At 39.7% G+C, this 16,426-nt stretch overlaps 1 protein-coding gene across 2 annotated transcripts in view; it reads right to left on the reverse strand.

Annotated features, from left to right (window-relative positions):
- Nucleotides 1-16,426, reverse strand: part of dhx29 (DEAH (Asp-Glu-Ala-His) box polypeptide 29) — a 21,065-nt gene continuing 4,639 nt past the window's right edge. For both annotated transcript variants that reach the window (XM_077622179.1, XM_077622180.1), the window contains exons 7-28: nt 16,039-16,165; nt 15,772-15,930; nt 14,889-15,066; nt 14,694-14,814; nt 13,113-13,502; nt 12,026-12,292; nt 10,664-10,807; nt 10,426-10,602; nt 9,353-9,493; nt 9,121-9,265; nt 7,791-7,911; nt 7,635-7,719; nt 7,473-7,561; nt 6,087-6,215; nt 5,942-6,017; nt 4,485-4,709; nt 4,282-4,418; nt 4,119-4,209; nt 1,781-2,047; nt 1,160-1,291; nt 266-362; nt 1-200 (exon numbers count right to left, since the gene is read on the reverse strand). In XM_077622179.1, the coding sequence (XP_077478305.1) occupies nt 124-200; nt 266-362; nt 1,160-1,291; nt 1,781-2,047; nt 4,119-4,209; nt 4,282-4,418; nt 4,485-4,709; nt 5,942-6,017; nt 6,087-6,215; nt 7,473-7,561; nt 7,635-7,719; nt 7,791-7,911; nt 9,121-9,265; nt 9,353-9,493; nt 10,426-10,602; nt 10,664-10,807; nt 12,026-12,292; nt 13,113-13,502; nt 14,694-14,814; nt 14,889-15,066; nt 15,772-15,930; nt 16,039-16,165 (3,375 nt within the window). In that variant the 3' untranslated portion in view covers nt 1-123. The remainder of the gene's footprint in view (nt 201-265; nt 363-1,159; nt 1,292-1,780; nt 2,048-4,118; nt 4,210-4,281; nt 4,419-4,484; nt 4,710-5,941; nt 6,018-6,086; nt 6,216-7,472; nt 7,562-7,634; nt 7,720-7,790; nt 7,912-9,120; nt 9,266-9,352; nt 9,494-10,425; nt 10,603-10,663; nt 10,808-12,025; nt 12,293-13,112; nt 13,503-14,693; nt 14,815-14,888; nt 15,067-15,771; nt 15,931-16,038; nt 16,166-16,426) is intronic.

Below are 16,426 nucleotides of genomic sequence, written 5' to 3' on the forward strand. Positions count from 1 at the left end.
TGGAATTAAAAAATACTTTATTCCATGTGTTGGGAAATGACAGTTACTCTCATGATATACATTTTTAAACGAGGATAATGACTGTCATTAAAAAAAAAGAGTGAGTTCTCCAATGTCGTCTCATTATTTTGTCATTTGGACACATGATGCAGAGTTCTCCGATTTGATCAGCTCCAAGATGAGGTGAATAGCCTTTACACCTTGAAAAAGGGAAAATAAACTAGATTTTAATATCAGCCTAGGGATACCGAGCGTTTTGTTTTACCTTCTAAATTCATGCGCGGGTTCTCCAGCTTTTTCTTTAGCAACGAGTCCAGCAGCTTCCTCAAGTGTTTGAAAATCACTCCTATACGCACGGGAGCCTGCAAAGCAATTGGAAATTGTGACAAAACAAAAACCTTACTTCCAGAAAAATATAGTACTCATAGTCACACAAGGACAGTGTTTTGCAATTTAAGAAAACACCGGTATTAACACAACAAGCGTATTTTACCTATTATTTTTTTTGTTTTTACCTATTATTTTTTTTGTTTTAAATCTAAGAAATATTTGAAACCTCTATTAGTACAGTAGCAAACTAATTGAAGATGACAACTACGTTTTGGGCACATGCTAATAAGTGTTAAAGGTAGTACAAATGATTCTGAAAATGCACAACCATAGCTAGCCGTCTTCTTTTTTTCCTCTAAAAAAGTTGAAATATTTCATGATTGTTGTTAAAAAACAAAACAAAAAAAACACCCCCATTGCAATTGTATTTAAGCAATGCTGCTATACAATTCGAATTAAAAGTTTACTTCAAAAGGCTTCAAAAGAGGTCTATTTGATAGTTAAATGGAGCATTTTTGTGCGGTGCTTCAGGGTTTTAAAACACCTGCAGATTGCCCCTTGGTTAAAATTTAATTAGGCTTAGCAAACAGTCCTCCAAAAATTTTCTTTTTTTTTTAGATGGATTTTCTTTCTCTCTGTCCCATTTAAAACTCCTAAACCTCAGTGACTTTTTCCGAATAATTAAAACATTATCGACACCCACAATGGAAGTACATCAAACTCCCAAGTGGCACATTAAAACTGTTTAGTCTAAATGGGCAAGCAGATTTGTTTTCTCCATTTCTAATTATCTGAGAAGGCGAAGATGATGAAGAAGAAATATTGTTACCTGGAAGTGCATCCATCCGTCTAGCGTGATTAGGCGTTCTCTGTGCTGAATGTCGATGTCCCCTCCGAAGAGCAGCAATGGGAACGGAGATATGAGAGTGGTGTCTCGCAGGTAAATCTTTGTGTATTTCACCTGATTAAAAAAATGCAATATTTGAACTGGATTGGTCTTCCATTAAAGTCAACCAAAGGCAATTTAAAGGAGTTCCAACAGTATACATTTTGTTGATTTGTTTCCTTAGTTTCAGTGTTGTTAGAGGTAAAATGCCAAAGCTACGGTGTAATCCAGGGGTGTTAAACTCATATTTGGCGGGGGCAACTGTTGTAAGTTACAATTGCATTCGGTGGTCTGTTTTTTATTTATTTTTATATATATATATATATATATATATATATATATATATATATATATATATATATATATATATATATATATATATATATATATATATATATATATATATACACACATACACACACATATACACATACATATACACATTTATATATATATATATATGTATATAATTAATGTAAAATCTGTTAATTATGCGACCAGTTCTGTTTCATCTATCCCCATCGATGGCACCCATAGACTTCATATGAAGACGAAAGATCAAACCTTCTCCTGGTACAACAGCCAGCCGTGCGTCTGCAGGTGGCGGTTGACAGACGATGGGTGCACCTGCGCACGGCCCTGCGGCGTCTCCGCCGAGCATGCTGCTCGCTCAGACGCGTCCGCGGGAGGGGCATACAGCGTACGCGCCACACTGTCGTACAGGCCCGCCGTTAACGCAGCCCCCACCAGCAAGACGTGAGGCTCGGGTGGGGCGCGCGGCAAGCAGAAGCCCGCTTGTTCCATCATCTTCATCAGATCCCGCTTCACATCCTGCATTGCAAAGACTTATTAGCCCGACCAAATTCGCTTGATTTCTTTTTTAAATGTGTTTTTAGTAAATGCGCAAGAATCGATCGCAGATCAGGGCCAATTTCATAAATTTTGGGTCACAGGTCGAACACTAAAAATAGAACGGATCTTTTTTGCCAATGGCGTCTAGTTAGCCACATTAGCCCACTGCCATTTCATTGCGGCCCTTCATAAAATGAATGAGTGCACTTGTTCATAAAATTTATATTTTTGCGACCTCAACATAATGTTTATGATTGTTGTGTCTGCATTCCAGCATTGAAAGGTCTTTAAATCCAAAAAAAGAAAGGCAATGAATGTAATATTCCATTTTGATGCAAAAATAAAACATGAATTTTTAATTTGAGAAATCAGAATTGAGTTTGAAAAGAAAAGCTTTGCAGTTAAAAAAATGTCATTTTTTCACAGGAAATATTCAATGTTTTACAATCAAACTCCATGCTGTTGTTTAGGGGATAAAAATGGTATTAACAAAATCTGTATTGTAAGAGCAGGTTTTTAAAAAAATGGGCAATTGGCTAAGAAATTGTGATCCATGATTTGTATGAGTTTCGCATTACCAATATTCTGAATGATCGCTGCCATCCCTTCTTGTCAAAATGGATCGGAAGTCTATTGCCGTCAATGGCGCATAATGAATTAATATTAAACAAAAAGAGATAGAGAGAAACAGAAATTAAAAACATACCCGATTCCAAATTCCTAGCAAATTAAAGTGGTGTTTGGAAAAAAGTGGCATGGCATAAACGGTTTACTTCCTATATAATATTCATCTCCAACATATTAAGTGATTGAATAAGTTTTGCCACTTTTCTGTTATACAGTGGTACCTCAACATATGAGCACCCCGACATACGAGCATTTCGAGATACGAATAAAATTTCAAGCAAATAATCATCTCTAGATACGAGAAAAATTTCGAGATAGGAGAAAGCCAGGTGCCAAGACATGAAAGGCTGTTTATCATTGTAGCGCACTGTCTTTTTTGCCGCATCTCTTTCGTGTATAACAGATATCTACGAGCACTGGGCGGAGCGTTGCATTTTTTTCAGTGTTTTTTTCCGTCACTCAGCGCGAATCCCGGAGCGATTGCTAATACGAGGTATATATTACTTCTCGTTGGCTGCTCATAAGAACATCAGGGGCACTGGCTCCGCAACTCCTCGTGTAATGTCTCTGGTCGCAACCCACTCTTTGTAATGTCTCTGGTCGCAACTACCTCTTTGTAATGTCTCTGCGAGCACTGGGCTGAGCGTTGCATTTTTTTCAGTGTTTTTTTCCCCCTTTAGCCTGTTAGCTCCTGTTGGCGGAGCGATCGCTAATTCAAGACTACTTCTCGTTGGCAAGTGGTCGTGCGTTATCCTATTGTGAGGACATTTGTGTGCATCATTTTCGCAAGATTTTGAAGGGAATACAACAGTAAACAGCCCATCGATACTAAAAGTCAGGTTGTAGGCGGGGCAAACAGAGCCAACCCGGCCGGAAGAATGGTATAAAAATGTAAAACAAAAATTAGAATTAAGATTAGTGTAAGGTTAGATGAAACTTATTTTTGAGTGTGTCTGCATCATAATCCAAGTTCATTTAAATTTGTTTATGTTATATCACGATTCACCAGTGCAAAAAGCATACCTGTCAACCTCTGCCGATAACTGCCCTTATAAATGATTATTGATTCCCCTTACAAACCCCCAAAAAACCTTACGAACACCGTACGACTCGTACGGTGTTTGTAAGGTTTTTGGGGGGTTTGTAAGGGGAATCATAATCATTTATAAGGGCAGTTATCGGCAGAGGTTGACAGGTATGAAAAAGTCTGAGGTGTAGTCCACCTTTCTGGGATAGGCTCCAGCAACAAACTCACCCCCCCCTTGCGAGGATGTGCGGTACGGATGATGAATGAATGAATAATAATTACTGTGCAATAATGATAAATGCTACAGTACTTACAAGCTAGTGTATCCCGCTCAGAGCCATTTCCAATAATTTAGTTCCTTTATTTAGCGACGCCAGTAAGTTCATCTCATCTTACCTCTATGGTGGCGAGCGCGGCTCGGTTGAGGAAGTGTTTCCGGCAAAAGGCCATTTCTGCTTTCGGTCCCTCCTTTTGGGAATTCTTCCAGCTAAAACACAGAATCATGTCAGCGTTCATTCCTCGCGTCATTCTGGGATCGTCAAAAAGAGAACACCCATACCCGAGGTACGCGTTGTATATGGTCATGTGGTCCGAGTTGGCCAACGCCAGTGCCACTTTGGCCACGTTGGCTTCTTCCTTCCTGCTGAAGGGCACGGAGAACGGAGACTTCTCCGTGATAGCGGCGGCGACGGTCGCCTGGAAACAGAACAGACGGGCTGCAAACGGCGATCACGGCGAAAAGGTGCTAATTTACGGACGTACGATGGGTTCCAGGCAACCCAGGATGGCGCCGTAGATGAGCATTTTGCCGATCTTGACGTTGACGGGCAGGTTGGCCAAGTGTTGTCCCAGCGGGGTGAGGCGGTGGCAAGCGGGCTGACAGGCGCCAATCTTCCTCAGCAGGTTGACAGCGTTCATCACAGACTGAGATTGCGGGGGGTCCAGGGCGCCGCTCAGGAATTCCTCCGGGGAGCCGTACTCGCATTTCTTATTACAAAAGAAAAAGATATATGTGCAGGGTGATTGGAGAGTAACTCCCTATATAAAAATACTTAACATTTATTCATGTTTTTATCCGGGATAAACTGATGGGATATTTTTGTATGCGAGTGGAGTTCTCGTCAGCTGATTTTGACCGCATTCGACTCCAAAGAAATGTGATAATAGAAGAAATATAGCACATTTTAATGTCTTTTTCCCCACAATTTGAAGAAATCTATTCAACATTATAGCCAGGTAAGAGGGTTTTTGTTTTGTTTTTGCAAATCGGTTGCGAACAAATTTTGTTTAAATATTTTAGTTCTAATTAAAAAATAAAAATAAAAACAATCAAAAAATAGGCTTTCTCGTATAGGTGTGAAACTTACAGTTCAGGGAACAGAATTACTACTCCATAAGATGCTTTTAATTAGCCCAAAAATGCAAATAAAGTCTCTACTTTTGTGCAAGTGGGTTTGCTCTTCATTTTTGCACAATTTTAAGATATTGCAAGCATTTTTTTGCCTTTTTATGTCAAATTAAATGTGTCACAATTGCAGTAGCCAAATATATTAGAGGCATCCAGCCGAAACCACCCATTCCTAAATTCAGTGCATTTTTCTTTTTACGTATTTCTGGCCACCCAAATTTATCTCATTGCATCTCATTTTCTGAACCGGTTTATCCTCATTATGGTCGCAGGGGGTGCTGGAGCCGATCCCAGCTGACTCTGGGCCAGAGCCCGGGGACACCCTGAATCAGTGGCCAGCTGATTGCAGGGCACAAGGAAACGGACAACCATACACACTCACACCCATACCTAGGGGCAATATTTGATTTTCAAAGTTTATTTCATTAGGGTAAATATATAGAATAGTACTGTATTTGAATTTTTTCAAAATGTACTATAGGATTATTTTGTTATTTGTAGCCTTTTAAATATTTCACTGCTATTCACAGTTAGAATTTAAATTCATTTCAATGAAAAAAGCTAGCAATGAGTGATCATGTTTCACTGCCATTAACGGCGATAGACGTCCAATCCATTTTGACTGCGGAGTTGACAGCGATCGAATTGCTGCCATCCCCCCAGTCAAAATGGAAAAAAATACAAATACAAAGTGGGAGGAAATGAGTCAATACTTAAAAATATAAAAGAACTAATTTTAAAAACCCGCCCCCCCCCTAATATCTTCCTTTCTTTCTGTTTAACAGCAAACCACTAGTCTATTTTTTTTTACCATAATATGTAAGCACAACTCCTCCAGGGGCACACGAAGAATCTCTGGAATGGAGTATTCCATAAATGCATCGAATCTGCGAAGGAAAAAATAATCCATGATCAGAGATCTTTTTTTTTTGGCATCAGCACTCATCCCTGCTTACCTGTACTTTGGATAAAGCCTAAAGCAGAAACCATTTCGTACACGGCCGGCTCTGCCTTGTCTTTGGAGGGCGCTGGCTTTGGACACAAATGTCTCCACCAATGAGCTCATCTGGCTGCTTTCGTGGTACCTAAAAGGCCACGTTACGCAAATTAAGCCCCCACACCAATAAAACCATCTGAATCCCAACACCTTCAACAGTTTAATTTAAATGGCTGCAAGTCTACTCGCAATTGAATGATTTTATCATTCATTTTCCTCACAAGGGTGGCAGAGGGTGCTGGAGCCTATCCCAGTCAACTATAGGCAGCAGATGGGGGACACCCTAAATTGGTTGCCAGCCAATTGCAGTGAAGGACACAGACAACTATTCTCACTGATACTTAGGGGTCTTAGAGTGTCCAGCAAGCCAACATTGCATGTTTTTTGAATGTTGGCCAGAGAAAACGCACACAGGCACACAAGATACGAGACAAATTTTGATATACGACCATACTGCGGATGCGAGAGGCTGCTCATAAGAACATCATGGGCACGGTCTTTCCCGTCGCAACTCCCTCGTGTAATGTCTCTCCGGTCGCAACTCCCTCGTGTAATGTCTCTCTGGTCGCAACTCCCTCGTGTAATGTCTCTGCGAGCACTGGGCGGAGCTTTGTATTTTTTCAGTGTTTTTTTCCCGTTAGACAGTGCGAATGGCGGTGCGATCGCTAATACGAGAGGAGTATATACTACTTCTCGTTGGCAAGTGGCCATGGGTTATCCTATTGTGAGGACATTTGTGTGCATCATGTTTGGAATGTTTTGAAGGGAATACAAACAACCCTCGATAGGTTGCATCTGAAAGTCAAGGTGGAGGCGGGGCCAATAGGGCCAACTCGGGAGAAGAAAGGTATAAAATTTTAAAACAAAATTAGAATTACGCTTGGAGCAAGGTTAGATTAAATTTATTTTTGAATGTGTCTGTATCATAATCCAAGTTCATTTATATTTATTTAGGTTATGCTACGAGCGCTTTGCCGCGCCAAAAGTCCCCCCTTTCTCTGTCCGTCTCTCTCCCCTCCGCAAAATCTGTCTAATTTTAGTACTATTAATCACATTTTAGTACATACTATTAATCCACTAGTTATTTGTTACTTTGTTAATAGATGGCGAATCAGAACAAATAAAAATGTTTTTCCAATCCAATATCCTGATTTGGGTGTTTTTTCAGAGGGTTTGAACGAATTGTTTTTAGGTCATTTCTATTGGAAACGTTCGTTTGAGTTCCGAGGAAATCGACATACGAGCTCAGTCCCGGAACGTATTAAGCTCGTATCTGGAAGTACCACTGTACTTGATAACAGCATCATACACATCATGGCCATTTTTCACCCCTGTTAAGCCTTACTTGTTCTCCTTGGTTTTTCCTGTGTCGATAACAAACACAACATCAGGAATGGTGACGCCCGTCTCAGCAATGTTGGTCGACAACACAATCTAATGAACAAGCGAAAATGCATTACTTCAATTACTACTCCTTTTTTAAAATGTTGATGGGGAAATACGGGACCTTTCTGACGCCAGCTGGTGGTATCATGAAGGCCATGGCCTGATCCTTTGAGGAGAGTGTAGAGTGCAGGGCCACGATTTGGTACCTGAAGCATTCCATTTCCAAAAGTTTGGAATTTTATGACACTGCATTTGTGCGCTGACACGATGTTTTCACCTGTTTTTATCCTTAAATCGCTTGTCCGAGGACAACAGGTCGAACAGGTGCTGGATGTGAGACAGACCGGGTAGAAATACCAGAACGGCGCCATTCAGGGCTGTGAATTGCGGAGCATTGTCTGCAAGCAAAAAACAACAACAACAATGACAATCGTTTATTTATCGAGCCTAAAAAAACAAGAAAGAATAAGATTGCATTCGGATCAGGATTGTAATAAAAAAAAATAAGATTACAGTGGTACTTCAACATACGAGTGCCCCGACATACGAGCAATTTGAGATAAGAGTAAAATTTCGGGATATATTTATCTTGAGATACGAGACCAATTTTGATATACGAGCAGAGAGCGGACGCAAGAGGCTGCTCATAAGAACATCATGGGCACTGTCTTTACCGTCGCTACTCCCTCGTGTAATATCTCTTTGGTCGCAACGCCCTCATGTAATGTCTCTACGAGCACTGGGCGGAGCGTTGCATTTTTTCCCTGTTAGTCAGTGCGAATGGCGGAGCGATCGCTAATACGAGAGGAGTATATACTACTTGTCGTTGGCAAGTGGTCGTGCGTTATCCTATTGTGAGGACATTTGTGTGCATCATTTTCAGAATATTTTGAAGGGAATACAAAAGCAAACAACCCTCGATATTGACTGAAAGTCAGTGTGGAGGCGGGGCAAATAGAGCCAACCCGGGAGAAGAAAGGCATCAAAATGTCAAACAAAATTAGAATTAAGTTTAGTGTAAGGTTAGATTAAACTTATTTTTGAGTGTGTCTGCATCGTAATCCAAGTTCATTTAAATTTGTTTATGTTATGTTATGAGCGCATTGCCATGCAAAAAGCCCCCCCCTCTGTCCGTCTTTCTCCCCTCCACGAAATTAGTTAATTTAGTAACTAATTTTAAGTACTACTAATTAATTTAGTACTATTAAAAACATTTTAGTACTATTAAACCACTAGTTATTTGTTACTTTGTTCATAGATAGCAAATTAGAACACATAAAAAAAATTCCAATCCAATATCCTTTTTGAGTGTTTTTTCAGAGGGTTGGAACGAATTAATTTGTTTTTAGTTCATTTCTATGGAAAACGTTCATTTGAGTTACGAGTAAATCGACATACGAGCTCAGTCCCGGAACGAATTAAGCTCGTATCTCGAGGTACCACTGTATGAAAAAAATGGTGGTAAGGCAGACTATTTTTTTTAAACATATTTGTATTGTTAATTCTTTGAAATTACTTTTATTGCAAGCTAAGTTCAAAGTTTTTACCAAAATTTGAGTATTGTTTTTCCCAAAGCAATTCTTAGCAATTATATAGCAGTGCAGTACCAAGGTAGCAGATGAGCTCCACCAATAAGTCCATGTTGATCTTGTTGGGGTTCATATATTGCAGCACTTGGCGAGTTCTGCTACTGAAGTGATCCAAGTCGGGCCCTAAATCCCAGCCAGGGGATGAAGTTCTCAGAATCACCTCCTGAAAATCACCCCAAAACAGAATGGACACTTTTTAGCAGCCAACCCGAGATGGAGTCGTGGCTAAAGAGGGCGGGCGTATGTTCACCTGATGCTGTAACGTCTTTCCACCTTTTTGAGTGACAGAAACGGTCACTTCCTCTTCATCTTCAAGGGCCCTCTGGTAGTATTCTGAGTCCCTCTCCAGGATGTAGCCAGTCTCCTCTACAATGTCCTCTAAATGGAACACCTGAAAATAAAGGTCCACTAATTGATCAGGCTTATATACTAGAAGACCTGTGAGGCCGCCTTTATGGATAATCAAGTGAATCTTATTAAATTACACTATACTCTGTGATGTAGCAATTGATTAAATGCTTCAACAGCATTAGCTTCAGTAGTATTTTGAATTTAGCAAGGTAGTTTTAGCTACTGGGTTGAAGTGAAATTTCCAGAATCTAAGAGTTTTCAGTGTTTAATTTTACTGGTACTTTGGGATTAGATTATCTACATAACTTTTGAAATTACAGATTTAAAACATCTTGTTACAATGAGGCTTTTAAGCCCCAAATGCAGTTGTTGTCAGTCACCCTGAGAAATTTTGAAATAAAAATAAAAATGGGCGCAACATTTTTGCTGCAACCGTCTTCTGTTTTGGCTAGATTACAAATGCCTATTTGTGAAATTTAGTGCAAAATGGTACATTAAGACTATGACTGGACTAGAACCAGAGGAAATTAAGACAAGTGTATGTATATTCATACATATGTATGTATATTCATATATATATATATATATATATATATATATATATATATATATGTATATGTATGTATGTATATACACATATATATATATGTGTATATATATATATATATATATCAGCAACGTGCTCATTTATTTATTACCTATTTATTTATGTCTAAAATGTCTTTTCCTGTGTCTGTATTCTCATCCTCTTGCTACTGTGACAATGAAATTTCCCGAATACGGGATGAATAAAGTTATCTAACATAATCTAAGATGTTACCTAAAAATGTGACGCGACAGAAGAAAACTAATTCCTCTTTTAAATCAGGCTCCCCAAATTAGCCAAAAATCAATATCTTGTTAGTTGGAGAACATATTTTGTTGTTGTTGTTATTTAGAGTGTGATGATTATATGTCATGTGATTTGCTCACCTCCACCGGGAAGGTTCTTCCCGGAATGCTGAGCACAGGGCAGCGGTTGAAGTATTTGGAGAATTTGTGGCAGTCGGCTGTGGCGCTCATGAGAATTAGCTGCAGATCTGTTCGCCTGCAGACTATTTCTTTCAGGATGGTTAGCAGGAAGTCTGACTGCACACTGCGTTCATGCACCTGCGGATGTTTGACGTTATCGTGAGCGCCCAGAGATCTTGGCCGAGTGCGTTTCCAGTACCTCGTCCACGATGATGTGCGTCAGGGCGCTGAGGTGGCGGTCGCATTGGAGCTTCCGGAGCAGAACTCCGGTGGTGCAGTACAGCAAGCGAGTCCACTCGCCTGATTGGTTCTCCATTCTGATTTGGTAGCCACACAGCGACGACTGAAGGCATGAAAAAAATTGAAGTTATATTATAAGGAAGGACGCTCGGTAAACTTAAATGTGCTATGGAATGGTGAGGATGTCAAAAAATGAAAAAGACATGTAGAAAACCAATTTGGTCCTCAAAACTGGCTGTTTTCACAATTTGTTTGTTATTGTACTCAAAACAAAGCATAAGGGAACCCCCACTTTTTATTGGCAATTTTGGCTGTGACATCACAAACTGAATTCATTAATTCACTTTTCATACCGCTTATCCTCACAATGGTCTTGGGGGATTCTAGGGCCTATCCCAGGCAACTACGGGTATCAGGCGGAGGACACCCTGAATTGGTGGCCAACCAATTACAAGGCATAAGGAGACGAACAACCATTCACACACACACCCATACCTAGCGGCAAGTTATGGTGTCTAACCAGCCTTCCATGTATGTTTTTGGGATGGGAGGAAAACCAGAGTACCTGGAGAAAATCCATGCAAAAACATGCACTCAACATAAAAAGGTCCAAACCTGGGATTGAACCCTCGATCTCAATACTGTGAGGCCAACGCACTAACTACTCTCCACCAGGCCACCCACAAACAGAATTGTCAAATCAATATATACAGTAGTCCATCTACTTAAGAATGCCTGAACATATGAATTTTTCAGGTTACAAAACGCTTTGATATGTAAATTATTTTTTCAAATGCAATCACTTGTCCAAGTTCCAAAAGATCAAAAATCATATGTTGAACAAGGAAATGCCATAACGCTTGCAGTAGACTTGAGTTTCTACAGCCATTATGCAAGCCATACTGACTAGTTATGCTCCTTCTTTCAGCAACACCCACACAAACTTCACACAACGCCTGCGAATGCACCACGCATCATGTGGCCACATGGCACCATGTGAGTGACCCAGTTTAAAATATTCCTCTACTTACAAAAAAAATCCAACTTAAGAAAAAAGTTCTAGAACCAGTTAATTTCATAAGTAGAGGTCAAATCAAATCAAATCAAACCCCTTTATTGTCATTATACAACAGCTGCGTATAATGAAATTGGTGGTGCTACTCCACAAAGTGCGTGTTTCCCAGTAAAAACATTAATAAGTAATTTAAAAAGTCACGTCCGGGCAAGGTAATTCTAAAATATTGCATAATCTAAAATATTGCACATTTTATTGCACAGAAGCAATGTAATTGCGAGTGAGAGAAGTCAACCAAGCGTTCACCTTTGACCCCGGTCCATCCTGGCAGCCTAACTCTTGGGTGACTCTGCAGGCCAGACTCATGGCGGAGATCCGGCGTGGCTGCGTCACCACGATGTTGCAGGCTTGGGGAGCCTGGCCATCAAGCAGGAGTTCCTCCAGAAGGAACTGAGGGATTTGTGTGCTCTTGCCACTTCCCGTCTCGCCAGCCACCACCACCACACGGTGACGACGCAGGGTCTCCAGCACGCGCTGCCGGTGCTGAAAGACGGGGAGCTGCTCTCGTTCTGCCTGGTTTGAAAAACAGAATGAAAATACGCCATAAATGAGAGAGTGCTACTTATCATTTTCTTTAAGGTGATAAGAAAAAAAAGTATGACTCAAAACCTTTATCATCAACTTCTAAAAGTTAATTATATTGGCGGACGTTACAAATTTATATAGTCGGTTTATTTTCTTGTGGTTGATATCAAATTATTTTTGCTACTTGATTGATTTATTTGAAAATTAGTAAGTTATTAGTAATTCAGAAATTATTTTAGGATATATATAGCACTGGTAGGATAAGGTAATGTTTCATTAAAATTTAATATCAAAATTGCATGATATCCTTTGAATTTAATCATGATTATATTGTTGGATCTTTAAACTGTTTCATGTGGTAAGAGGCTTGTGTGAAAGAAAGCACAAATTAGAAAACTTTCTAATAATTATTTTTCATTATTTTGTTGTTTGCTTATTCTTACTAGAATCATTTTTATTAGTTTTTTTTCCACTTATTATATCTATAGAGGATGTTTATCAACTATTTTATTCCTAAATTACTTATTTTTAGTTTTAAATTATGACTAGGAGAAGAATATTACCATTCTATAAAATACACTAGGCAGTGTATGATTATATGAATGGAAGAAATAACTTTTTCCTGGTCCATTTCGATCATGACTTTTGCATCGTAGTTCTAATAGATGGAGTAGATTTTCTTTAAAAAACTGCTTCCTTTACTTACCCTCTCGATAGCATTTTTTCAACATATTTTTCTCCCCACAATTGCATTTATTCAGCTATATTAGTTGGTGTATACATCATTTTGAAAAAAAAAAAGTCTCACCAGGAGTCTCTGAGCCAGAGGAGACATCCTCTGCTTCATGAGGAGTTCTCTGGAGGTCCGCAGCACTTTTTCCTCCTCCCTCTCGCCTCTTCTTCCCTCTTTCACGCAGCCCCTAGCTGTTTCCCCCATGTCAAGTGCGGCCAGGTTCTCCCAGGAGTCCTCTGCTTCCTCCTCCTCCTCTGCAACATCTCGCCTGGTAATGTCATTGGATTGGGACTCTGAGCCCTGTTGACACTGGTGCTGCTGCTTGAGACGGGTCAAGAGTCTTGTAATGAACTGGTCTCGGGGTTTGTTGACGGCGCTGCGCGTCTCTTCTCGCTGCTGCTGTTCATTGTCACGCCACTCCAGCCACACGTCTCGATAGGTTGGTGGGAGAAGCTGGTGCACCGACTGAGGAAACGAAATACACAAAGGAAATGTATTGGTCATGTTGTATTGAGCATGCAGGCTCTTTACCAAGTGGCAAATAAGTTAATATCATACTACAGTGTTACGTCGACATTCGAGTGCCCCGACATACGAACAATTTGAGATACGAGTAAAATTTCGGGCAAATATTTATCTTGAGATACAAGACAAATATTGATATACGAGCATACAGTAGATGCGAGAGGCTGCTCGTAAGAACATCATGGGCACTGTCTCTCTCCCCGCAACTCCCTCGTGTAATGTCTCTACGAGTACTGGGCGGAGCATTGCATTTTTTCAGTGTTTTTCCCCCCCATTAGCCCGTTAGCTCCCGTTGGCGGAGCGATCGCTAATACGAGACTACTTCTCGTTGGCAAGTGGTTGTGCGTTATCCTATTGTGAGGACATTTGTGTGCATCATTTTGGGAATATTTTGAAGGGAATACAAAAGCAAACAACCCTCGATATTGACTGAAAGTCAGGGTGGAGCCGGGGAAAATAGAGCCAACCCGAGAGAAGAAAGGTATCAAAATTTAAAACTAAATTAGAATTAAGTTTAGTGTAAAGTTAGATGAAACTTATTTTTGAGTGTGTCTGCATCATAATCCAAGTTCATTTAAATTATCAGTGGCGGGCCGTCAGGGCCTTCAAGGCCTTTTCTGATGGCCTAAGAAATATCTGATTCATATATTATATTTTTTCCATCAATATTTATTAAATAATTCAAAATTGTCTGTTAGCTTCATTTCATTGCTTTTCCCCCTGGTTGCACTGCTTCCAGATGTGTGTTTTCATATTGAAGCATTTAACCAATCACATTTCAGCCATTATTTGTTGCCAGGGTCAGAAATCTGCCGCTAGGCCTTCACAATCAGTTCTGCAGGCTCTGCTGCATTAAACAAACTGTTGCTTTAACCAATCAGATTTCGAGTTGGCAAATTTAAAATTTGTTTATGTTATCTTACGAGCAGGTTGCCGAAACCAGTCAATTGTGCAAGCTATACAGAAGCTAGCTTGATAATGATCCTGATTCTTTGATTCCGGGGTATTGGTGGGGGGAGACATGGAAACCAGGATAGGGGCCCTCGAGGATCAGAGTTGGGCACCCCTGATCTAGACACTTGTGAAAAGATTTGAATTGACCGCCACCCGCTGCAAAACGTCACAAATTACCTGTCCTTTCACAAGGGTGTAGAGAGCCAGAGTGGCGCCCAGATGTTGAGCCTGCATGCCGTCCTCTGTCAGAATCGTTGGACAGACTTCTAAGACGTCTTCGGTCCTCTGAACACGCACCCTAGGTTTAATTTTTTTTTTTTTTTATAAAAAAAGAGCAACTCCAACCACGTGACTAACAAAGGCATCACTTACTTGCAGCGCCAGTATTTGCCCGCAGCCACCTTGTGAAAGGCTGGTGGTGGACTCTTAGGGAGGTTTTTGCGCACCCAGTCGATGAGGAATTGCTTGGGAGACTTGCCTGTCCAGCTGCGTGCCGTGTAATCAAAGTTTCGAATGTCTTTTGGTTCATTCTTCTTCTTCTGTTGCACGGCTGAGAGGGCACATGGAAGTCAAATGTGCTGTACAAGCTAATTTTGTTTCATCAGAATGATATTCAGATTTGTAATGTTAATGCAAATGATTAGACTAAAAGAATTGTCACCCAATTTTTAACTTGGTGTCCCAATATAAATTTAATCAAGATAAAGTACTGACAAATATTGCTTACAAAAGAATTTTGTTGGTTTGTAGATTTCAGTCATCGAATTTGTTAGGGGGTTTGTCAGTGTTTTTTTTCAAAAATGTTAGAAAATTATTCCAGCAACTCTAGCATTAGGTTTAGAAAATGATTGATATACATATACACATACACATATATATACATACATGTATACACGTGTATACACACACACACACACACACACATACATATATATATATATATATATATATATATATATATATATATACACACACACACGCACATATATACACACATATATATATGTATATATATGTGTGTATGTATATATGTATATATTATATATAATATATACATATATATATATACATGCATATACACATACATACTCATACATAGAGGCAAAGATTATATACAAAATATGATCAAAAGCAAAGAGCTGCATTAATTTAGACCAGGAGCCGTATGCGGCATCATGGAGAAACTCCTTGCCACTCCAGAAAACACCGCCACACACCACAAACAAATAAGTAAACAATTGTTTGGAAGCAGTACCTTTTTCTGCAGGGGCTTCTTTTTCCGCTTTTTCAAACAAGTTCAAGCCAATTTCTTCTTTGTCCTCATTACCAGATGGCATCATTTTCTGCTTTTGGGGTGCCTCCGCCACTTTAATTGCTGGGTTGAACACGGGATGTGACTCCAGCGGCTTCATTTCTGATGTTACAAATTCAATACAAGGTTTTTTTTTCACACTGTAATACATGCATACTTTCACAACTATAGTTCAAAAGCACAGATAATTGACAAGAACAAGAGAAGGACCTTGCTGTATGATGCGTATTCTATCTTGCGCCATCCTCTGAGCCGCCTTGTCTCCTTTGGTCTTGGCTGCCATTGCCATTTCTTTAGTATCATAGAGTTGTGCTGTCAGGACCAAATACCTGTCGTTCTGCAATCCAAAAAATGATTATTGCAGTTGAAATATGTTTAAATTAGGGACATCCCGATGACATATTTTTGAATATGAGTCCGAGGCACCTGATTTTGAGAATCTGCCAATACTGAGGAAATGTATTCATGAGAGAAAAAGTACATCCAAATATGTTTCCACACAATTTAAACATAGCTATTGCACCATTATAATCACGTAAAAAGGGTGATATCAACAAGGCAAAAAAACAATGAGAAGAACCCTTTTTACAAATCAAAA

The sequence above is a fragment of the Stigmatopora argus genome, chromosome 16, assembly GCF_051989625.1.
Source record: "Stigmatopora argus isolate UIUO_Sarg chromosome 16, RoL_Sarg_1.0, whole genome shotgun sequence".
NCBI lineage: Eukaryota > Metazoa > Chordata > Actinopteri > Syngnathiformes > Syngnathidae > Stigmatopora > Stigmatopora argus.